Source organism: Watersipora subatra, chromosome 9 (genome assembly GCF_963576615.1).
Source record: "Watersipora subatra chromosome 9, tzWatSuba1.1, whole genome shotgun sequence".
NCBI classification, from domain to species: Eukaryota; Metazoa; Bryozoa; class Gymnolaemata; order Cheilostomatida; family Watersiporidae; genus Watersipora; species Watersipora subatra.
In genome coordinates, this window is record NC_088716.1 from 46,686,103 (window position 1) to 46,710,214 (window position 24,112).

General features: G+C 34.6%; 3 protein-coding genes across 6 annotated transcripts; 2 read left to right on the forward strand and 1 right to left on the reverse strand.

Moving 5' to 3' along the window:
• Positions 1 to 605: 605 nt before the first annotated feature.
• Positions 606 to 13,155, forward strand: LOC137404674 (CTD nuclear envelope phosphatase 1-like). 4 transcript variants are annotated; one of them, XM_068090904.1, is made up of 8 exons: positions 606 to 630; positions 3,190 to 3,264; positions 3,298 to 3,385; positions 3,703 to 3,769; positions 7,654 to 7,772; positions 10,422 to 10,610; positions 11,219 to 11,330; positions 12,565 to 13,155. In XM_068090904.1, exons 3-8 carry the CDS (start codon positions 3,305 to 3,307, stop codon positions 12,711 to 12,713), a joined length of 717 nt encoding a protein of 238 aa, XP_067947005.1. In that variant the 5' UTR covers positions 606 to 630; positions 3,190 to 3,264; positions 3,298 to 3,304; the 3' UTR covers positions 12,714 to 13,155. The 4 variants fall into 4 exon arrangements, with proteins under 4 accessions (XP_067947005.1, XP_067947004.1, XP_067947003.1 ...); XM_068090903.1 differs by having other exon boundaries at positions 620 to 701; XM_068090902.1 differs by having other exon boundaries at positions 620 to 701; positions 3,190 to 3,385.
• A 152-nt stretch (positions 13,156 to 13,307) lies between these two features.
• Positions 13,308 to 16,912, reverse strand: LOC137404675 (trafficking protein particle complex subunit 3-like). Its single transcript, XM_068090906.1, has 5 exons — positions 16,788 to 16,912; positions 15,303 to 15,400; positions 15,087 to 15,142; positions 13,911 to 14,137; positions 13,308 to 13,763 (listed from the first exon to the last, which is right to left on the reverse strand). Exons 1-5 carry the CDS (start codon positions 16,824 to 16,826, stop codon positions 13,644 to 13,646), a joined length of 540 nt encoding a protein of 179 aa, XP_067947007.1. The 5' UTR covers positions 16,827 to 16,912; the 3' UTR covers positions 13,308 to 13,643.
• Positions 16,913 to 17,062: 150 nt separating this feature from the next.
• On the forward strand, positions 17,063 to 23,010 carry LOC137403783 (ciliary microtubule associated protein 1A-like). The gene is made up of 6 exons (XM_068089821.1): positions 17,063 to 17,175; positions 17,428 to 17,724; positions 19,232 to 19,377; positions 19,914 to 20,014; positions 21,711 to 21,851; positions 22,323 to 23,010. Exons 2-6 carry the CDS (start codon positions 17,447 to 17,449, stop codon positions 22,413 to 22,415), a joined length of 759 nt encoding a protein of 252 aa, XP_067945922.1. The 5' UTR covers positions 17,063 to 17,175; positions 17,428 to 17,446; the 3' UTR covers positions 22,416 to 23,010.
• Positions 23,011 to 24,112: the final 1,102 nt, after the last annotated feature.

Consider the following 24,112-nt stretch of genomic DNA (forward strand, 5'->3'; position numbering starts at 1 on the left):
GATCAATTGGGTTGCTCAGTTGAGTCCCGAGTTGAGTTATCTCATTGTTCTACTTCATGTTTAACAATTTGTACATATAAACGTGAATTGCCTTATTTTTTATTATACCTATTATGAATTCAAACACATTTGTTTTTGGTTTATTGTTTACACACCAACTCTTGCTTTTTTCGCAAAAACATCTTCCAAATTAATTTGCATGTGATGCATAAAACACATTTTTCTTCTCAGCAGTTCGACGTGTACTGTATATGCATTGACATACCCTCACAAAGTATTAGCAGGTTTGCGGGCAAGCTGTCTTGGTATAAAATTGGCTAAACGCAACTAGTTCAGATTAAAAGAAGATAATCCCACTGGACTAGTAAAACGAAACCTAGACATCCCGCACACAACGCAAACGCGAACGAATTTGGTATTTTCCACTGTGATATCATTGTTCACTATGTTGATAACTCTAAACAAAATTACTTTTTGGAATTGAGTATGAATAAAATTCAATTTGTTTGTCTGTTCAATGTGCACTCTAATTTTCTTACTGTTTCAAATTATATGCTAGCACAAGGTAGTAACCCGTCACTTTCCGTGACATTAGTCAATGTCATTTTTGCCGATATCCATTCAAACTCGGTAATCAGCAGTTCCTTTTTAGCATTTAGTTATTTAAAAACCGTTAGATATAAATAGTTAGTATATTCGTGGTAAGTGTGCGTTTAATGTTTTTTACAAGTAAGCCTTTGCTATACCTATTTCACGTTTTGTTTTGGATTCGTTGCGAGTTTTGGCGTTGGCGCTGATATTGTTTTTTTACGATGAAGATAATAGTTAAAACAATATTTCTTATACGTTTGCTTTATATTGACGTAACTATCTTATTTTTGACTTCAAACAGTTCACGTCAACGCTATATCGTTGTCAAATATGGTTCATTTGGTACAGTGATTTACTAGTTTTGCCTTCAACTGTGATGCAATATAGATCATCCATCTAGCAGTTTTCCTTTATCCATTCACTTGAGTAATCGTTTTTGTTTCATCGTATTCAATTAAGGTTATGTTTACAATGTTTATTTGTTGCAAAGTTCAACAGGGGGGTTGGTTACAAACGTATTTGCAACCAGTGCATCACTCTTCTGTTGCTAATTGAGCTGTTTCTTTCTGTTCACGCTTACTGTTTATGATAATAGACCTAATCTAAGCTGCTCTAGGGAGCTCACATAAACCTACATACATAAATTATTCTTTTTGAAAAAGGCTCATTTAGAATACTGGTTGTCATAAAATTTTGTTTGAAACGTAGATCACAACGTAAGAAACTTACATCTAGCCCATTGCTTCGTTTAATTATTTCACACAAAACTAAATCTGCAGATGAGGTTGAAAGTATTTGCTTCGTCAAGTTATTTCTCACAGTTAACTACTTTTGCAAAGTTAATAGAAAGAATATATAATTAACAAAGGTAATTCTATAAGACTCTTAGTATAGGCTTTTTTGTAAAAGTTAAGTTAAAATTTAGAGTTGACAAATGTTGAAGGTTATAGTTGGCAAAGATTGACGATTGCAGTTCTACTTCTAATACTCTTTTAATCACTATGGTAATAATATTAACTTTTTAGAAATAACTCGCGAAGCATTGTAAGGGCTTTTGCAAAAACAGTTACGAGAACTAACAACTACATTTACTATTTATAACTTTGTTCTACAAGCTCAATGTATTGACCATAATGTGTTAGTATTTTGTATATAACATGTAGCCTCAATGATTGTTTTGCTGAATGATAGTAGCAATATTTAAGGTTTTTCATAGATGACCGCTCACTTTGAAAGCATAAGCTACGTAATAATTAACAAGATGACACGTTAAAGTAATTGGTGCAGACTCATCAGCAATTTGGCTCGCCAAATATTGCCAACAAATGGCGGAAAGTATGGTTTACGATTTGATAAGTAGACGAAGACCTTTAGACTTTTGTCAAACGATTTAATATTTTTTTAATTGTTGCAAGTTCTAGCAACATGTCATGTATACCACCGATCTGGTTATAATTTTATGTACTTTTATTGTATTTACTGTACTATTTTATATATTTTTATCAGACATGAAGTTATTTTTGAGCATCATATTTTTCTAACGCCATTGAATGTTGTTTTTAATGTTCATAGGTTGATTGTTAATACTTGCATCTTCTTGCATTCTATGATGTTTAACAGATCCTTCAGGATCATTGTTTGAAATTTATAAGAATTTTAAGATCTGAGACGTCGGTCTTAGCATCCCAATTAACTTTTGGCAGCGGCATTTGGATGCGAAATATTTTAGCTTCAAGATTTGTTTACCTTATGGCATAAGAGTTTATGCAATTGTCTGCTGTAAATAGCAATCAATTGTCCGTTAGAGCGACCTTTCTGTATTAAAGTATTACAAAAGATATTTGACTTCAACTATGTAACAAAAATGGAGTAGATTCAGGCTGCAACTCAGTTTTGTAGAATATTTCTGTTTTTTGCTATGTGCAGCGTTGATCTAGTTCTGTATTGCTGTTAGATTATATTAGGACAATGCCCATATATCCAGGGATTAGCTAGTCGCATCAACTTTTTAAGACCCATTTAAGCCTAAAAGAATGTGATCGCTTTTCAAAATGTTTAGGAGTTTTTAGCAACCCATTTCTAGTTGGAGCATCAGGTCAACCTTGACGGATTTTGACATATGACCTATGTGATTGATCAGTAAAAAGTATGTATTATCAGTTGGTTTTGGGTGGTATTATTATGTTATAAATGTAATTTTTAAAATTTTAGAAAGATTTGTCATGTTAATTCTCCTTGGACGCTGTTGTTTAATTTTTATAAGATATTTAGGCAGAGGTTCAAACAAAAGAAATTTCAACAGTATAAAATTCTAGTAGTCAGATACTCGGGCACAAATGCATAGACAAACATTATTTTGTCATCTGGACATAATAAGTAGCAGTAGACACTGATAGTTTTAAGCTGAAAACTTTTCATTTATTGTTGTGCAATTTATTCTGATAAATATATAAATTCTATGAGTAGTGGACTTGCTCTAAAATGTCTCTAGTAAAAAATCTTCACATGGCTTTATGTCATGGCTTTTACCTACACAATATACGTGTATATGCATTATGAGTGGTTGGTGTTAGGTTTATTTATGGCTAATTTTTGCAGATTTTCTTTCGCGATGACTGTTAGTCTTTAAACAGTCTTTCAGAGTGTCGAGGTGCCGAGTTTAACCAGCTACAGCAGTGTAGCCGAGGTGCCGAGTTTAACCAGCTACAGTGCCATGGGCTTTAAAAGCATTTTCCAGGTTCTATACAAAATCTGGAGTTTTCTCTGTTATTGTCTCCGTCGGCAGATTCGCTCAGTAAGTCATTTCACTTACGGTATTATTACATAGTCTATCGTTTAGCAGCGAATTTTTACTACATATGGCTGCTACTCTATCATCACATGCAGTAATAGTGTTTCTGTTCATTGCGCCGTCCGTATGTATACAACAATATTTTTAGATGATCGTCTGTCTAAGACAAAGAATTCTGTGGTTGCTGCTATTGCATAGTGCTCTCCCATTCGTGGTCATGGTCATATACTCACTTCTTGAAAAAAAAATTCATTTTGTTAGGCTATGCAGCTTCGACCAATGCCTAATTATAATCATTGGAATATTTACATTTGTTGCAGACTATACAGCACCAGACAGTGCGATATGAAATGATCCCACTCTCACCTTTATCTATTCACAGAATAGGTAAGGCATGCTCTTTGATGACGTTTTTGTTAAGTTCAATGTTTCTACGTATTCTCTGACAATCCATGACCTTACAAGACAATCGCAAAGTTTTTGTTAGGTGACAGCTGTGTCAGAATTTTGTCGATATATGAAAATTAGTCGACTTTTCAAATGATGCTCCTTATTAAACCGATATAGGTTTTTTATATCGGGTTTTTCTAATGGAATAGACTGAGCTCTATAACTTATCATCTAGGCTGAAACTATTATGTCATTGATCATCTGTTATGTCTCAACCAGCTATCGTAATCATTCATTCATACGTTACATTAGTTGACTCACTGTTACGTGACTGACTCTTTTTGGTATCATTACCTAAAGGCTGGTTGCTACACACTGTATCGCGGTATATCAGTAGTAATCCCTTATTGTATTACCCTAGGACACTTATATTTCCCTAGTATTTAGTTTTGTGAGTAGCGTACAGAGTAAAATTTCGCTGCAACTTAATTTCGTGGATCTGATGGGTGCGGAAATATAGTGATGTGAAAATAAATGCAGTAAAACAAACATTAGATTCCTCAGGTCCAGTTCACTAGTAAAAAAATTTCAATTTGGGACTAGTTTGTATTTGTGAACCGCGGGTAGAAATGTGTGGGCGAGATCGACAATGCAACTTGATCGCTTGCTGGTATTGGTTTCTTGTACTATCCATGACGTCGAGGTCCTTGCCGCCGTGACTGATGTGGCACCAATATTATATCTCAAGTATTTATAGCAAGCGGTGGCCATGGCTCAAGGTTGTTATTGTTTTTGGTTGGTAATAAAATTCATCGCTACAATAATTATTATTTAATTTTATGACTTTCCATACCAGACTTTCATCCTCATCAGTTACAAATTCAGTGACTAAACTAATATCATCATCTTCCTCATTTGTCTTGGCTTTTCCACAGGCCCGTATTCCCTGGGGCGGCTGGCCGGCTGAGCCGCCCCAACTTTATAGGAATTTTTGGCGGTTAAGTATAGTCAAACTCGGAGAACTCGCCTTTGGATAAAATGTAAAATTTTATCACGAACACATGGTTAACTCGAACGGATTCGTTTGGTCCGTTCCCACGCAATGATAAACTGCTTTAGATAACTCGACCTCAACATCATTTACTCTAACTAGTTATTTGCCCAACGGCTACGGGAACGGTTTTTATCGCTGTGGAATATCACTTTATTCCAAGCCATAGAGATAAACGTTAACTTTTAATAGTTCTTGGGCGTCATTATTATCATGATCTGCAAAATATTTTTGTTAACGACTTTTATAAAGGTTTGCAAAAGGTCAAGTTTTACCAAACATTCATTTGGCAATGGCCCAACGAAAGAGTAAAAACCTTCGGATGAACTTAAAATAAAATCAGCCAAATTGATCTTTGTTAAAACGCTCAAAAGAAAAAGGATGTCTTTTTTTTAGCTTTTCAACTGCGGTCAAGTTTAGCCTATTTTAATCTGAAAACGTCCTGGCAGTCACATCACCTAAAACAAACAAATCTCAAATAATAGAAAAAATGTTTATACTTTCCAATCAAATCTTTTAAAACTTTACGTGAGATGCCCGGTTGAGGCCCTACATGAAATAAACCTGTAGAGGGGGCTGATACTGCCCCTCCAAACCCCCAGATGCTCATAACTAGTCGCCTAATATTAGCTGCCCCAATTTGCAACCAGGGAATACAGGCCTGCTTTTCCAAAAGAACTTGTTATTTCAATTTGCTTTGCCACGCTGCTCAGTCGGCGTATTAACTATATTGAGTCTAGCAGAAATTGCCCAATGAGCCCAACCACACACAAAGGTTACCTGCATTTCTAATATGAAGATTTTATTGGGAATACCAATGAACAAAGCTATTTAATTTCGCGTTTTCGCTCGTTTGTTATGATAGTTTAGTTTCGCTCATGAAATTTTCGCAAGAGGATGACTGCGCGAAAATGCGAACGTTAGATGCCGCGAATACATAAGTGTCCTAGGGTAGTGATTGTCTATGATAGCGTTGTTCACATTATCACAAACCCATCCGGGTTTACGATAGCCTATAATCTACAGCATAGCGTTTTTGTTATGCAACACGGTTGCCGAAACGAAACACTGCACACGCCCCGCAGCAACTATCCTGAACAGAAATATAGATCAAGCGATCCGTGACAGCCAATCACCATAGCCGAAGTGGTACACATTGCACAGACTGTCATGGATGTACTGTGAAATATCGAGAAAATTCTATCGCTGCAATGTTTGTCGACATATATGTATCTGAGTAGCTTCGTGATGCCCTTGGTCTACAGTGCACATAGACTACGAATAATTGCAGAGAGGACAACCCCAACATTCTGTGATACAATGCTTACCAGCATTAATGAAAAAATCTTGACTATCTTAGATCATTGTTATTATATTTGTTAGAAAGTGTTTGAATTCAAAAGATCTTCTCTTTTTATCCTCGAAATGCAAACATTAAAGTCTTGTTAATTTGAGGGTCTAATTTATCCCACTGCGGCCAGAACTATGAATATATGTCGTAAGCTAAGAAAATATCAAGAATTTTTGTTTGTGATTAAAAAATTCATCAATTTTGACAAATAACTAAAATCGAGTTTGGCAAGTATTAAGAAGTTTCACTGAATGATATAAAATAAGAGATAATATTACAGTGATATAAAATAATAAATAATAATAATACAATGATATACAAATTCTAAACTTAACTTATGCCAGGTGTAACAGTCATTCACAGATCAGTCAGAAACTGGTTTAATCGGTTAACTCTAAGATTAATATTAAAAATTCATGAGATTGAAAGTCTCAGGTCCCTGTGTATTTATTGAATGGTATCTAGTGGAGAACTTTGACGGAGACAGTAGGCCCCATGCATAACCTTACAGTAACTGGTATACAATAATGAGCATTCCCTAAATTATCCCACCAGGAGATAATTTTATGTTCCGATTGCACTTTTGTCTGTATCTAATATCTGTATTTAATTTGTCACGTGTGCAATTATATAACATATATACAATTTATTTTGTTGAAGTGTAGTCAGCATTGTCATCAAATGACCTCTAGGGTAGTAATTTCATAATCAGCTTGTTGGTTAAAGTCCGTGGTATTACACAAAGTTACAGTTATAACAGATATCCGGCTCCTTTTTCAGATTTGAACCGCTTGTTTTTGTTGGACAGCTTTTCAGTGCTTTCATGTTAAAAACTCATTTTGTTTGTAAAGCATTGCTCTGCATCTTTATAGAATGTCTGATATGCATTTTCGTTTGCAGATTCGCTGCATCCATTAGACCATATTGATTATCAACTGTAAAACACTATTTCAAATAAAATCACATAGCTTACTAGTAAACAATGTAATAAGAGGTCTATTGCTCAATTCCTCCAAAGCATCTGTCTGTTTGTTTGTTAGCTGTTGGTTTAGAATTTAGTTCTCTAATTATTCTCTCCAGCTTGAATACGCAGTCTTGTCTTGTTGTCCAATAATATTTTTGAGGCAGTAAACAGCTTATTTTTGTATCATCATATAAACGGTGTACGGTGTACCCTATGATGAATTTGAGCTTTTCGTCACGATGCGTTTGATCATTTCATCAATTTTTACTATTTGCATTGGTTCAATTTTTACAATTCACTGATTGTGTTTTTCCACATATGTCGAGCCTACTTCATCGCTATAATTTATCTAATTGCTCATCGATATTGGTTCAACAGGTGCATGCAATTCCTTGTGACAGTGGCTGCGCTTCATGTAGAAGTTACCGAGGAAATATGTTGGTATACAGTTATGATAGTCAGTAGGTGTAGACATGTACGTGAGTGCGCAGGTGTATATATATACGTATGCCCAGGTACAGTGAATAGAAAGACCCTCGTCCTCGATCTGGATGAGACGCTCATACATTCTCATCATGATGGAGTGATGCGGCAGACAGTTAAGCCAGGCACTCCTCCTGATTTTGTGCTTAGAGTAAGTTTCTATGAAATTTCAAAGATTTAACTGTTTTAATTTTTTTGATTTAAATTTTTAAGCTTTCAAGTTGTTCTAGAATCTAGATGTTTGTTGTCAAAAAGCTAAATATTTGCTTATTTCAAGTGTAATTAAAAAATTGTGCACACCTATCTTGTGCTATCTATCTATATGGCATACTCTATGTCTTATACAGATAAAGTGTACTGTTAGCTTGGTGCAGGTATAGCATATTATGTCTTATACAGATAAAGTGTACTGTTAGCTTGGTGCAGGTATAGCATATTATGTCTTATACAGATAAAGTGTACTGTTTGCTTGGTGCAGGTATAGCATGTCATGCTTGGTTTACGCCGATATGTCAAACTAATTCTTTTGTAAGGATATATATACATTTATTATTATTATTATAATATTTAATACGCTTGCCAGTCCCATACTCTGTGAGAGATCATCATGAGTATTCAGTATGTGCATAATTTACCCGTAAAGTGGTTCAGCAAACAAATGGTGTAGTGGTTAGCATGTGTGCCTTTAAATCTCTTGCGTCGGGTTCGATTCCCTTGCAAGGCAATTTTTTCCCCAACTCTCTTAGCATGGCTTTGGACAGATGGCCGGTACAGCTCTCATTATAGTAAAGATTGTACATGACTTTATGCTGCTATGTTTGTCTTCTGTGGCAATAGTATAGCTATGGTATCTAAGACTTGGTAATCTATATATATATACAGTCAAACATGGATAACTCGAACTTCACGGGACCGAGCGAAAGTGTTCGAATTATCAGAGCGTTCAAGTTATCAGAGCCCTGTCACAAGTCCATGTATTTACTTATTTATTAGTAGATACATGTACATATACCAACTATAATATAAATCAAAAGCACAAATGGCTTGTTTCAAATTAAATGCTTCTAATGTAAAGTTTAAAACGTTTTTTATCAAAAAGTATAGAGATTTTTCTATCACTTGAGATTGGTTTGTTGTTTGAGGTGATGTTATTGCCAGGACATTTTTTAGATTGACATTGGCAAAACTTGATCGTTGTTGAAATGCTCAAAAGAAATGACATCTTTTTTTTTTGAGCGTTTTACCCACGATCAATTTTGCCAATTTTTCTTGAAGTTTATGCAAAGATTACCTCACTTTACCTTGCTTCCGAAGGGCGATCGCTAAGCGGATGTTTGGTATAAATCAAATTTCACCAAACCTTTAGAAAAGTCGTTGACAAAAATATTTTGCCGATGGAGGTAATAACGATGCTTATGAATTACGAAAAGTTGAGGTTCACCTCTATGGCTTGGAATAAAGTGATTTTCTAAAGCGATAATAACCGTTTCGGTAGCCGTTAGGCAAAAAACAGTTCGAGTTAACAGTGTTGAGTTCGAGTTATCTATAGCAATTTATCATTACGTGGGAACAGACCAAAGAAACCATTCGAATTAACCATGTGTTCGAGCTATCCGTGGGCGAGTTATCCATGTTTGACTGTATATCCAAGTTTTTCTTTTGTGGCGCTTACGTGTCCAGCTGTAGCAATTAACTTCTTGCTATGAAAAATCTCCATCGTACTGGAATTGAACACCCGACGATTGCAATTGCAAATATACACACACCTAACTGCGAGGCTAAGCCATCATTATCTTATTTAGTCCAACTATGTTATCCTTATCACGGTTAAAGCTAAATATTTACATTTTATTATGAATTAATATTACCTTTTGCGTATGTTGTTCTTGTGAAATTTTTTAAAAAGCTATGTCAAAATCCATTATTTTTTTCAATTTTTAATTGTGTCGTTTCAATTTCAAATGTTCTGTTACAGTGCAACTGTAATGGCTCAATTTCAGTCTTCAATTTTCGATCATTGCGAATGGCGGTTGCCAGAAATTGTAAAACTAAAAAATGTTCACATGAACTTTCTCAAGTTGAAATTGTCTCTACATTCCTTCTCTGTTCAATCAGACAAAGTCCCCTCGTGTGCTAAACTGATGTATTTAATTTCCATAGCTCATTTTTCCATTTGTGCCAGTATTGACTGTTGAGAAGTGCCAGTCTTGTCAAATTCAAAATTTTGATTAATAGCTTCTGTGGCAACAGTAAAAAGATATTTACACACACTTATATGTACTCTATGTTATTAATTCAACACATTTGTAAATTTGATTTTGTTTCATCAGTTCGTTTTAATTGTGTCAGTATCAATTCACTTTTTATTGTAACAGATCATACCTTATCTAGCCTTTACTTGCTAATTATTTAACATTTAAACACCTTTACAGTTGTTTTAGTTTTTCTATATAATTTGTTTGAACTACACAAAACACTTTTCTCATAATATGAAGTTTAAAAGTTATGATGGTAAAAGTCATGCATGTTAAATAAATACATGTATAAGCTTTCTGTGCAAAGACTTTATTACTTGGGCAATGCCTTGCATTCAACTAGTCTATCATATGTATATGTTTAGCTACTCCATTCTTTCATGTATTATGTTGCCCCTTTAGCATGGCTGTTAGTCTTGAAGAAGTGCCACTTATCAACGGAGTCGTCTGTTCTTGAAGAAAAAACTGAAGTAGCATCAATTTGGTTATGTAACTGAACATGTGTTCTGTTGGCCAAACATTCAGTGCCTTGCTACCTTTTACAGATTACTATAGATCGCCATCCTGTACGTTTCTTTGTGCATAAAAGACCTCATGTAGATTATTTTCTGGATGTCGTCAGCCAATGGTATGACCTCGTTATATTCACTGCCAGCATGGAGATATATGGCGCAGCTGTAGCTGAAAAGCTCGATGCAAAAAGGGGTTTATTGAACCGCCGATACTACCGACAGGTAAACTCCTGCCTTTCACTTTCCAACTTTAGGTGTTACAGTGTATACTTACATGTATATACAGTTACCTTTGCACTTAGTTTTATGTATTTGTGCCGATGAAGCTTTGTCACTCTATCTTGTCGACCAAGGTCCGACTCAGCGGCTGGTTTGTCAGTGTTCAACATGCTTTTAATTTTATAACTGTATTTTTTTGTATCTTGGAACATTGATGGAACCTTGATGTTTTAGTTTTTAAACCTGGCTTCTGCTGTAATATTTGATGTGCAGTGTTCACATAACTATTTACTGCTGAATAAGATTATCGACAGGGGCTCCTGCGGTCTAAGATGTCCTTTTGCAGGTTCAAGGTTTCATTACAAACGTTAAGCATCCACTACCATTGTATTGCTAATGTTACGTGTCCATGGTTCCTGCAGCTGTTTAACTCCAGAATTATCAGTAGAATCTGTGTCAAAAATTTTGGATGTTAATACAGAGAGATATGGGTGTCCATAATAAAATGCTCTTGTTGCTGTTTGGATAACCCGTGAACAACTGCATCGACAAACAGCACTAATATGAACCAACAACATGTTTGATTTGGTTGCATGTTTGTTATATTCCAGCACTGTAACCTGGAGTTCGGGAGCTATACAAAAGACTTGAGAGCGATTAATACAGACCTTACGAGTGTCTTTATATTGGACAATTCCCCTGGTGCTTACAGAGGGTATCCAGGTAAACTACATCAGTTTCTACCTAAATACGTTCACATTAGATGTAGGTCTCAGTGGATGTAATGACTAATAACATTCTGTTAAACAATTCTTAAAGGTTGACTTGCAACAAAATTTGCATTACAGTTATTTGGTATCAAAAGATTCATCATGTCTTACTCTGTTGTGTTGTAGGTGCCAAATATGTGGAAATGTGATTACAAGCTGCTCTTAAAAGCTCAGAAACAAAAAGCCGCCGTAGATTGGAATCAGTTTATTTCTCTGACGTATTCAAGACAGTTTGGTTATTGTCTTGTCATGTGATGTTCTCACGTGAATTGAAAGGCCAATAAAAGGCTCAATATAAAACTTCTCGTAGCACTAGTTTATGACCAACACTTCGGGTTTTACCGAAGACCCCGTATCAAATATAGATGCTCGCTACTTTAAAGTTTTGTTTCGGCTTGGTCTAATCGTCTAGTCGTAATCTGATCATGTGACCAATACTTCACAAATAATTTTTGCAGCATTTTTCGATTATCACAGGTGAGCAACAGGCTTTTCATGTTTATCAGACAATGATATGTACTCCTTCGAGCTAAGGTTGAAAATTTAAACGAATTTTTACGGTAGGTTATAGGATATTAGTGCTAAAAGTGACAGCATTACAATGACGATAAAATAGACGTGTAAGAGCGATAGACATGGTTTTATTGTATGCGTGAAGTATATTCGTGAAAATATTTCGACGAATGAGGTTGCGTGAAAGTGTAAACAGAAGCCATCTTGTACAACTACGTCCCATTTGAGCCGTTTTGGAAAGAGATTCCAAACTACGGCGGTCTCGTGTGGCTGCGATTAACTGTTCGTTTTTTAAGTTTTAAGAGCTTGTAATCACATTTCCACATATTTTACACCTACAACACAGCAGAGTAAGACATAATTAATCTTATGATACTAAATAACTGTAATGTGAATTTTGTTGCAAGTCAACCTTTAAGGTAGTGCCATTCTAAAATATTATTTTTTATCCCTGTCATCTCACCTTCAGGCATATGCATTACATACATATGTTACAAACATAGTTACGTAAAATTATTGGCTAACAAAGTTATAGCTTGAAATATCAGATCATTAAACTAACTAAAATGGAAATGGTTGCCTCTATTCTTATCAAGTCGCTAATCAATAGAAGTTTTGCTGCATTTTTCATACATGATTGCCATTTGTTATCAACAACCTTGCTGTTGTTGCAGATAATGCCATTCCTATAAAGTCATGGTTCAGTGACTCCTCTGACATGGCTTTGCTCAATCTGCTGCCTATGTTGGATGCCTTGAGGTTCGTCGGTGACGTACGTTCTGTATTAAGTAGAAATCTCCATCGGCATCGACTCTGGACATAATGACACACCGACACCAATAGCCAAGGTTTTTTTTGAAGTGCCAATATTTCAAGGCTGGTCCAAGCACCGTGTTCACAACCTCTAGTGTATGGCAACTTTGGTTTGCAGTTTTCTTAGAGCAATTACAATTTTCACACAAATCAGTTGTACAGTTGCAATGGGGATAAGCATATGCTACCCTTCCAAGACTGATTAGGTTCTTAGTTGTTTTCCATTGACTGTTAAGAGAAGCAAATTTCAGAAGGAGCATCTGAAGCTCAAAATTTTTAGACCACACCAAAGCTGCAATATTCTACTGTCCAACAAAGTATGTACTCTACCTGAAGTCTGCCACAGAATTTAAATTATACTCCAGGAAAAGACACTTTTATATGCTGGTAATTTCTGTACATTGTAAATAGCAAATGTATTAATTAATAACTGTTATATATTTACTGAAGAACTGTCTTAAATTATTTGTTCACTGACCAACTGCAGACTACTGGTGAGCATTGTTGAAACTCATCCTTCCAAAACAACTCAAAATATGAGAGCAAAAAGCGAAGTCAAGCTGTCTACACACAAGCAAGTTTTTGTGACAAGAATTAATGACCATTGAAGGAATGAATCTGCCTTTATTCAAACCCTATGATATCATTAGTTCTACCCATCTATTTTACTTCCTTGTTCTTTTCAATAAAACGTGGCACACAGTGGCAGGCCAGTATGTGACAAAAACAACATTGAGGTTGGTCATTGAAGTAAAATTTATCATGCACCTTTTCAAATCATTCTCGATTCAAATCAGGATTCAAAAAGAGCATGGAGTGATCAATTCCTACAGATAAACATTCCTGGAATAGCTCTACATAAACAGTTGAAAAAACCTTGTAACCATATGTAAATAATTTACCACATACATAATTGAATTATTTTTTAATTTTTGGTACGTCAATCGTCACCAGCAGGAACGGCATCTTCTAGCTTCCTAATAAATTTGATTCGCATCTCAGTGGAGTTGTCTCCTTTTAATTGGTCAGAAACAAACCATGTCTGCACTTCGAGCTGCACCTATAATAATCCAGTGCAAAATTTTAAACAAGAAAGCGAGCAGAATAAACTAACTGTCCCTCATGAGATTTTTTTCCTCATCGCCTGTAAGGATTTTGTATAATACTAACTAAGTCGGGCATTTAACAAATACAAGGAACAACTCACCATTTCTAGAGCGCCCCTGATAACTCCACATAGAATGTTGGAATAGTTAAGTTTCTGTCTTTCCTCTGGCAACTCCACAAACTCTGTGAGAGGGTTTGGATCAAGAAGAAGAGAAAATGTGTCGCCAGAAGGGCTCCAATTGGTTACAGTAGGAGCTATGTTTAGAAACATCCGAAATCCAGCCTTTGAGATTGTTTCTGCCGTTTCTCTAAAGTCCGAGCACCTGCCTAAAGGCAATCACTGCAATAACTCTCTGTACCAACAAGAACACTTGAATGTCACCAAGTTGCAGATGAGTGATGTAAAAATGAAAGAGTTTAACACTTATGTGTAGTAACCTAAAAACTCATTCAATGTAGAGAAAATTTTGACTAAAACAACAGAAGTATTAAAATTTTAAAATGTTGATTATAGCATAAACCTCCCCACAAAATCATTATGAAACACTCAGTAAGACTGGAAAATATTTGAGCTAATATAAAAATAGTCCCAATCTTTGCAATATCAGTCTTGTAAAACAGGTAAGTCACATGAAATCAATATGGTTCATTAGATATGGAACTCTACTAGCAAGATACACTGGGGTTAAACTAGCTTTGAACAGGCATGCGGCTGATATCAGCTAAATTACAAGTACATATATGACTAAAGCTTCTTCAAGTAACTCATAACTTTGGTACCGCTTTAGCCTGTTACATTTTTTTATCGTCGTACAAAAAGAGAAAGCAGGATTAAATAATACTTGATTTGATCTACAAATAGTTATCTTCTGGTATCACATCCGGATTATCAACAACACCGACCAATTAGATTTACAAAGAAATATTTCCTGTGATAGAAAAACATAATCTCTTTTGTTACACAACTTTTGCACTGAGAGTAAAATTATAAACATTTATTTTACATGAAATCGCTCAAAGATTGCATAGCTATTATTCATCAATATATATGTAGCTTGTGTATGCCAAAAATGAATTTTTTTTTAATTTAAAAGACACTTTTGGATTCTGCTAACATTTGAATAGTTGCTAGGTCATAAGTTAATAGATTATGCGTAATGTCGTTTTAAAGCATTGCACAAAATAATACATCTTGAGCATATATTTTTGCTTTACATTGTCACAGAAGCCAATAAAATTTGTAATCCTGTATAAAGCTAAACAGCAGAATGCTCACCTGTGTTAGATCTGGAAAGAAAATCTTCTATTAATCGTATTCCAATGTTGTAGCCCCTGTAAATTTAATAACCGGTATTTGTTCCACAAACTTTTGTATATGTACATATACATACACTTCAAAAAACTTATGTTCAGGCCAATACAAAATAAATTGATATTTTTAATGAAAGTCTCAATACGGGTACATACAAGTTGATTATTATAAAATACATACATCTTCTCTAGATGTTTGTTCACTTCACTATCATCTTCATAGTCTTTGATAAGCTGGGTGACCAGAGCACCATATGTTAAAGAAAAAAGCTCTGTACTCTATAATATAAAGAATGTAGAAGAATGAGCAATCAGATATTTATAAGCTATCACCTATGTTATTAGAATGAATATCAACTATCTGGAACAAATAGAACTAAATCTATCTATCGCAATAATCCTTCTACAATTCCAGCAGATACTTAAATATTTCACTTCATATATTAAAAGAAATATTAAGTATTAAATATACTTAAGATTTATGAGGATTCAAATTGAAACCTTGTGTTAAAAAATGTCAAAAACCACCGTTCGAGTCTGATTATATACTTAGTTGATAATCTCATTAGACACGCATTATGGTTCCAAACCTAAATATACTAAAATTTTGATAAAAGATTAAATGTTCACTCGAAATTCTTGTTAAATGGGGTAGCAGGTCAGAATGGAGGCTACACGAGATGTGACAGCAACCAGCTAAAAAATAAATCAAATGTTTATGATTTTCTAGGTGGTTTTTTGTGTTTTTTATTAACATTAAATAAAACATGTAAAACCTAAAAGCCCGAAGAAACTTGAACCTTAACATAACTCAAGCTAGAGGTAGTGCATCATAGTGCTTAACGCCAATAACCAATACCTTCTATCAGAAAGAATCCTCTAGTATCATAAACAATCCATTGGAGGTAAAAGTTTATTACAATAATTACCATAATGAAACATGTTTTCATTGTTTCTTGACTATAAATATCAAAAGTTGGTATGTTATTGGATGCTACATAGCATCATACTGTATGTTATAACTTCTATATGACTGTTTGGTGAGTGACTAAACATTTGACGAATACCTATTTAAAATATTTATGAATATAAATAACGTTCAGATTTTGACCAGTGCACACAGATCTTTTTAGAATTAATTCTATGAAAAACAAGTTGTGACACTAGCTTGTCCTTTCTCCCTAACATAATGATTCGATACTCTAATTGTTTGATGATGCCTGAAGATTGTGACGACTACACAGAAGTAATCAAGCTCACTGAACTACTTTTATTCAAGACATGAATGTAGCTAAGCCAAGTTAATTTTAACAATGTTTAATTCTAAAAATTTACAAGGTTTACAAATAAATAGTCATTAGGGCCTAAGTAACATAACCTATTAAGAACTTCGTTGTTGTATTGCTGCCTCCGCGTATAATGGTAATAAAATTGAGCAGTGTACCAAACTTTCAACAACAAAAAATACTATCAAACCTGCAGTAAATAAATATCTACAAGCCTATATTTTCAATGACCATTTAACATCGTTGCTTTAGTGTCTAGCATAATAAAATATTACGAGAAAACTCTTCATCTCACACTTCTAATTTTGGCTTGATCTCTTTGCATATTCCAAACTTGAAAATATATTGTGCATCTAAAACAAACAGTTCATTTAACGTACAACTTTTCTAGGCTCTCCTGGTTTGGCTTGGCGTGCCATTTAGATGTCAACAATTATAGTATTTGCTTCAGGTATGCTCCACGAACTATCGAATGTACAATGAATTTTCTAAAATAAGCCTTAGCATCACGTGTTCTTCTGGTGTACACCCAAAACTCTCACACCGATAAATAAAAGCTTTAGCGTGAGGCTAAATCAGTTTAGTTTCTTTATTAAAAGCGTATGCATTGGAGTCAGTTATAACGTAAGGTCACGTGGCTAGCAACCGTGGTTTCTAATATAGACAACTGTTGTGCTACAACAAAAGTGTCATCCTCTGAGTGACAGATATTCATTTTAAGTAATCGGTGTTATACTAGGAGGTCGGTTTGAAAACACTGAAACTTAAGTTAGAGAAACAATACTGAATTCAACTTTCTGTAAGTAAATTTGTTTTAAACAGGTGCTTAACATCTTCAGTCTTCCACAATGATTGTGATGCCACCATGTTTTAAGATGTTTGCTGGTCATGTCTAATGTAGTCAGCCCATAACCATGTTAAGATGTGAGAAAGCGTTCAGCCTTTAAATTATTTTGGTTTTGTTAATTTTTATGCTTGATTATTTATAAACTTGATTATAAGCTTCATCGTATGTTACAGATTCAAGTCAACCGCAAGAATGGTTTACAACTATACGAAACCTCGAGGACCAATTGCTGCTATGTACAGCAGTCCTGGACCATGCTACGCATTGCCAGGTTTAGTTGGTCAGCCAAGACATGATCCTAGAAGTGTACATTACAAAGGTCCAGCATATCCCTTTGGCGTACGGCATGGCAAATTTGCAGACGACTGTAGTCCAGGTCCTGCTTATTTACCCAATGCTAAGATATTCAAAGATGGCATGGATGGCACACCTCATTATTCACTATATGGACGTAAGAAAGATTTGACCAGGTTGGTAAACATAATAGAAAATTTTATTCTTTTTCAATGTTAGTCGGTTGAGACATAAGTAATGCGCTCTTTTGCTATTTGTTTCTGAACGGCTCTTTTGATGCATTGCCTTATCTAAAAGATTGCTTAGATATGCAGTTCTTGAAAGATTTGTTATCAGCATTCTACTGAATTGCTATTCAAATATTAAAAATTGATAATAAATGCCAAAGAACTTTCTAATAAAACAAGTTTTACAAAGTTACGGATGATTTACCAATTAGACTACAATGATATTGACCTATATATTGTTTTTAATGATTATCAAGCTTGGCTGAGTTTGTGTAATGTATTCGTTTATGTTAAACGTTATCAAAATAATTAATAATATATAATAAAACCTTTATGCAAAAATAGTATTTGGTCGACACACCATAGAGTTGTTTGAGTTAGCCAAAAATATTTAAAAAACATGAAGTTTTTACTAGATTGATTTGGCATCTCAAGCTGGAATGAGAAAACAATTTTTTACTACCAGTGTGTTGCTAATGTATACATTGCTTAATGTGAAAGTTCATTTTGTTGAAACAATTAACATATACATGTAGTTATACTAGTAATTAAAGCTTCTGCGCATTAGTCAACCACACCTATTGATAAACGCACTTAGAACACATCTAAACAGCCATTCTCTTTTGTGTAAAAGACTAAAACAGACACCAAAAACTTTAGCAATTAAGTTTTTTAAAACCAACAAGAGTGAATATTGTTTGTTTTTTAAAAAGTATGACAAGATTTATTGGAGCAGCAACTGTGATGGTGATATATAGCGCTTAAATCTATCAAGCCATCCAAGAAACATGTTGTCAATCCTCTGCATAGCCAGATTAAATATTTATATAGCTTTTCAAAAGAGTTTCGTGTCGCAATCCATTTGCTATATTTACTTGGTTGAGTGTAGTCTGTGCGTTGGAGCTATCGATTGTCTATAGATGTATTTAGTTAATCGATTGTAGAAGTTCCTATTCAAGACGCGTGCAAAGATCTTTTAATTGTTTTCAACTCATATTTCAGTTAAATCAATAAAACATATTTATAAATATTATATTTCAATTTGAATTTTAATACATCTATGAAAACTATAAAGAATTGTAAAAGTGGCAATCTTAAGCACGGCCATTTTGCTTTCTTGAAAACTGTTTGTTGAATACATTTCAGGACAATTAATTAAAGACTACCAATTTTAATGTTGTACTATGGTATACAAAAGTTATATCTCTAACGTGCTTTGCAAATAAAAATAATTTGCTACTTGTTTAAATAAACATTGATACAAAATTGCATTTAAGATTCTTTTAAACCTTCAATTCAAGATAAGAAGTATTCTCTTCTACAAACTTATGCACAAAATATGCTCCATAAAATATTGTTATTAGTAGTTGGCAGGTCATGAACAAAACTGGGGAGTATTCAACTTGAAGCGGTATTGATAGAAATTGAATGACAATTTTGATTTACATTTTAATAGCTTCAAAACTCCTGGTCCAGGATCTTACAAACCAGAGTCAACAGGTCAGACAGGGTATTACAGACATCCAGCTTATAGCTTTGGTACTAGACATAGGAACAGGAGGTCGGACAATACCCCCGCTGCCAATAGTTATACTTTACCAGGTACGAAACTATTTTTTTGAAACCTGAAGAAACATCATGGTTGCTAAACTACTACATTATTTAAATATGACCAATTTATCTCTTGCTTTACAAATAATTAATATTCATGAGTTTGATTAGTTTGGTTAGTATATGATATCAAAGTAAAATATTGTTTTATTTTACATGTTTACAATTTTTTGTTGAACTCTTTTTGCACTATTGTACTCCATAAAGCTTATTTAAATAAGTGGAGTTTTTCAGTTTGAAAAACAAAAATTCTTTCAAAACAGGAATCTTGTTAATTTTTAAACATATAAAGTGAAGCCCAAATAACAATATTTTGGGTGCCTAAATGTATATTTTAACATTAAATGAACAAGCTTATAAAATGGGACTTTTTTGCTATCACTTACTAATAATATCACAGTGTTAAACGGTTCTAGCCAGAGACAAATTCGTACAGCTATTAGTATACAAACAGATTTTTGCTACACGCTTAATAAGGAATCTATAACTATAACTTAAATAAAAAGGAAAAGTCTACTTTTTCCCAGGAATGGTTGGACTCACTAAACAGAGTGGTAAAACCCAGGCTCCCCAATATTCACTAACTGGAAGAAGCAAGATTGGCGGATTTCATGAAGACTTGAAAAAGGTAAGCCCAAAGTGATAATATAGATCCTGTCTAATCAGAGTTGATCAGAACAGGCTAAAAGACAGGTGTTCGGCAGTTAGTGACAGGTGTCTGGTAATTAACAACATGTCTCTGGTAATTAGTGGCAGGTCTTGGGTATTTAGTGACAGGTGTTTTGTAATTAGTAACAGGTGTCTGGTAGTCGGTGACAGGTGTCTGGTAGTTAGTGAGAAATGTCTGGTAGTTAATGACATTTCTCTGATAATTAGTGACAGGTCACTGCTATTTAGTAACAGATGTCTAGTAGTTCATGATCGGTGCGTGGCAGTTGTTGACAGATGTCTGGTAGTTAGCGACGGGTGTCTGGTAGTTAATGACGAATGTCTGGTTGTTAGTGAAGAAGGTCTGGTAGTTAGTGACGGGTGTCTGGTAGTCAGTGGTATTGTTTAGCACCAGTAGTTCATTAGCTGATAACAAGCCAGTTTTGTATGTAAAACTATTACTACACATGCTATTACATGTACTCTATATATGACTCCAAACATCTAAAGAGTAATTCGATGTATTCTCAGAGGGTGTGGTGATCACTGGTAAAAATAAATCAAGCTAGTGCTGTATCTAATAGCAAGTTGAGTTGTGGATATAATGATAATGGGAAGTTATCAATCTCAGCTAGCACTGCTGTTGCTAGGCTACCAAAACAAATCATTGACCAGTTATAATTAAACAATTCATTATGTATCTCTACAAGTGGTACCAATTTAGTAGGTGAATGAGTGAGCGCCTATATAACCAGCTTTGCATCTTTCAGTATTGCGGGCTAGTTCCGTCATTCAAAAAGGCTTCCAGCCTCTTTAAGGCTCTAAGGAAGAACATCAAATACATCCTGACGGTTTTAGGAAAAGCAATCTAAAGCTTGGTTGATGTTAGCTTCTAGAATATAGACATTATGTTTGATCAAAACTACTCACTACTGAAGTAGCTAAAGTCTGGCATACTGACTACTCAACTCTGAGTTACAACTTTATCCTTTATATAAAGCTGTTACTGTTAGCGAGTGAGTCACATATCCTGTTAAGAGGTCAGAACAGTTCATGGCAGTTTTTTTAAGCACGGAGGTCTTCGATGTCGTGTTGAGATACAGTGGGAACCGCAAGGGTATCAATTAGGTTTGTATATTGAAGCTTTTAATAAGCAGTCAATCTTACTGTCTATTCAAAATTTATTTAGACAGTAAGAGGTCGAGCGCTGCCATAATATGCCTGTCCATTAACTCCTGGCAATCATAATAAGCTTGAACATTATTTCAAATAACTCACCTATTATCAAAACTGAAAACATTTGTGTTCCTACATAGAGAACTAGCCAGCAATTTAAACACTCATTCAATGAACTTTCTTAAAGTTCTTTGTTTGTTTATGTTATTTAAACCATTGAGCTCATTAGCAATGAATTCACTTCGTCTGAGAGAAAGATTTTACGTGTGAGTTAGTCAATGGCTGGCTGAGAACAGCTTATACACTGAGGTTGCTAGCCACATGCTGTTCTAAAATCATTATAATCCACAACCTTTGCCAACAAAACGCAATACAATTTAGGATAGTAACAAGAAGTGATTTTCTAAAAGTCAATTAAAAGGCTATGAAACAACCTTGGTTTACAAACTTTACAGTATAAATGAAACTAGCCTGATGTTGTTCATCCTGATCTGTTGCAGACACCTGGCCCAGGAGCTTACAATGTGACCGCGCCGCAGATATACAAAGACAAGTCCCCACAATACAGTATGACTAGCCGTAACACCATGCCAGGAGATGGCACACAAAAGCCTGGACCCGGAGCTCACTCACCAGAGAGGGTAAGTACATATCTATACAACATACCAACAAGTTAATTTAAAGTGTTTCTACTATCATCATATTGTAGAACTATAGAAAACAATTGAATATTTCATTTTACAAAGCTAATCGTTCGTTGGCTTCTTTTTGTTTCGATATAAAAGCGATAGCAGCAAACCTTTTTCGACTAAAGCGGATTGTTGAATTACGGAGTTGATCGATATGTTGAATTTAAGAATTACACAGATATATTTTAGTACAAATGCGGTAGGTAGAGTGAGAGGGTTTATACAAATGCTGAATAGCGGGTCTTACTTAAGTTTTATCTTAAGTATGATCAAGAGCCAGTATTTAGCACAAGTATTGATTGCAAAGACTGTGTTTGTTTAACCATCGTTGCTAAGCAACTTTTGTTGATGCCGAAGTTATTAGAACAGGTTTGTTTGTATTCATTACGGCTTGTAACTATGCGTCGATATTTCTTCTTACAGGTATACGTCAATAAGAGACAAGCTCCTAACTTCAGCTTCGGTATTCGACACAGCCAGTACGAAGCCCCGCTGATCGTAGAGGTCAACGAGTGATCACACAATGTCATCAACATTAATTCAACACCTGGAGTTGACTTATCTCTTCCTAATAGAATGAGCTTTTCAGTAACAGCTTGCAATAGAGTTATGTATGGTAAAAAGTGAGAGGTAGATATAGATGTTTTACCTCGAACCTAACACCACACATTCAGCATGCTCAACTAGAAATGATAAAGTATTACTGTGATTATTTATTCAAGATGTGATATTGTACAATTGACCTATTTTATGCTATATTATATAATTGTTTGGATTTTTCCAATTTTGATTATTTTATGAAGTTTTTGGTACCATTTTATTAAATTATGCTGTTTGTGCTAGAATTTTGTGTGCAACTCAATCATTGTTCCCTCGAACCCAGTGATAGCATTTGATAGTCACTATGTAGATCACTGACAATGCCCACCCAGCTTATCACTGTTCAAACGTGACACCTGCGTTATAGCGCCCACATTTGTCTAGGGGAGCAAACTAAGCAGTAGAAATACAACTCCTGTGACGCTGATAACAGACACTCTTGTAGACCAAGTTCCACGAATATTTATTACTATTTAAACAAATGCACCGGACAACTAACATCCATGATCTCATGCTACTAATTCCACACTACACTGCACAAATGAGAAAACTAACTCACATTACGTGATATTTCCAGTCTGTATAGCTGCCCTACTACTCTTTTATTCCATTTTAATATAATAAATTGTCTTAATATAACCTGACTTTTGCTTCCAAAGTTATCTATATCAAAGCAAGAATATGAATTAATAAGATTGTTATGCAAATGATGAAACAAATAAAGCAGAATACAAATAAAAAGCAGAAAACATTATTTACAACATAAAACCGGCAATAGTGCATACAGATTTATATGAACTCACCATTCAAATTTTAAATGTATTTAATATTAAATTATTGTATAGCTTTACTGATTAATACTTCCTGGTTTACCTAGCCTAAATCCACCATCGATAGTTGAACCCAACTGATTTTAGTCAAGTTAAAATAAACAAGTTTTTTTATACTTGACCACCATGAGCGACAGAGTGAGATTTCATTTTTTTTTTAAATTTTATTTCAAGATTTATTCCCTCTCTGCTGCATGTAATCTGAACCATGTATTCTGAACAGATTTACCCAGGAACTAAATATACTATGACCATCTGCTCATGGGATTATGTCTCTACAAAGCGTAGAAAACACATTTTTATCTACATAAACACCGTAACGGTGGCCTTAATCTGCATACCAAGTGTACTAGGAGTAAACTGGATGACTTTGCTAAAATGCGTATGTTGCAAATGGCTGACACTGTTGCAGAATGAAGAAGTATTCCTCATTCACTACTAAATTGCATTGTTCTTGAGAAGTGGAGAGATCTTAGTGTAAACTTTCTATTTTAATTAATAGAAAAGACAACTCCAATACTCTGTTTTGCCTTCAAAAATAAGGGATGACGTGATTAGTCCATAAGGAAAGTGATGGGCAATTGGAATCATGCTTTTACGCAAAGCTTGAAGTACATCCTTGAGCGACTTTATAACAGCCTAGCCAGAGTTGTATCTCAAAAGTGCGGAGCAATACCCTGGTTCATGCACACATTTTTAGAAAACCTCATCAAAGTGTTGGTGGTGCTGACAGTGATTTATACAAATGATGAAATTTCCTAAGTTTGTCTTCGGGTGATTTTA

Coding starts and splice junctions, on each gene's coding strand:
- LOC137404675 (XM_068090906.1), bottom strand. CDS start 16,826: ATGGCACGCCAAGCCAAACCAGGAGAGCCTAGAAAAGTT. Junction 15,401..16,787: donor CAGGAGAGCCTAGAAAAGTT/GTACGTTAAATG, acceptor TTTATATTATAG/AGTACAGAGCTTTTTTCTTT. Junction 15,143..15,302: donor AACAAACATCTAGAGAAGAT/GTATGTATTTTA, acceptor TTAAATTTACAG/GGGCTACAACATTGGAATAC.
- LOC137403783 (XM_068089821.1), top strand. CDS start 17,447: ATGGTTTACAACTATACGAAACCTCGAGGACCAATTGCTGCTATGTAC. Junction 19,378..19,913: donor CAATAGTTATACTTTACCAG/GTACGAAACTAT, acceptor ACTTTTTCCCAG/GAATGGTTGGACTCACTAAA. Junction 20,015..21,710: donor TTCATGAAGACTTGAAAAAG/GTAAGCCCAAAG, acceptor GATCTGTTGCAG/ACACCTGGCCCAGGAGCTTA.
- LOC137404674 (XM_068090904.1), top strand. CDS start 3,305: ATGGGCTTTAAAAGCATTTTCCAGGTTCTATACAAAATCTGGAGTTTT. Junction 10,611..11,218: donor ACCGCCGATACTACCGACAG/GTAAACTCCTGC, acceptor GTTATATTCCAG/CACTGTAACCTGGAGTTCGG. Junction 11,331..12,564: donor TGCTTACAGAGGGTATCCAG/GTAAACTACATC, acceptor CTGTTGTTGCAG/ATAATGCCATTCCTATAAAG.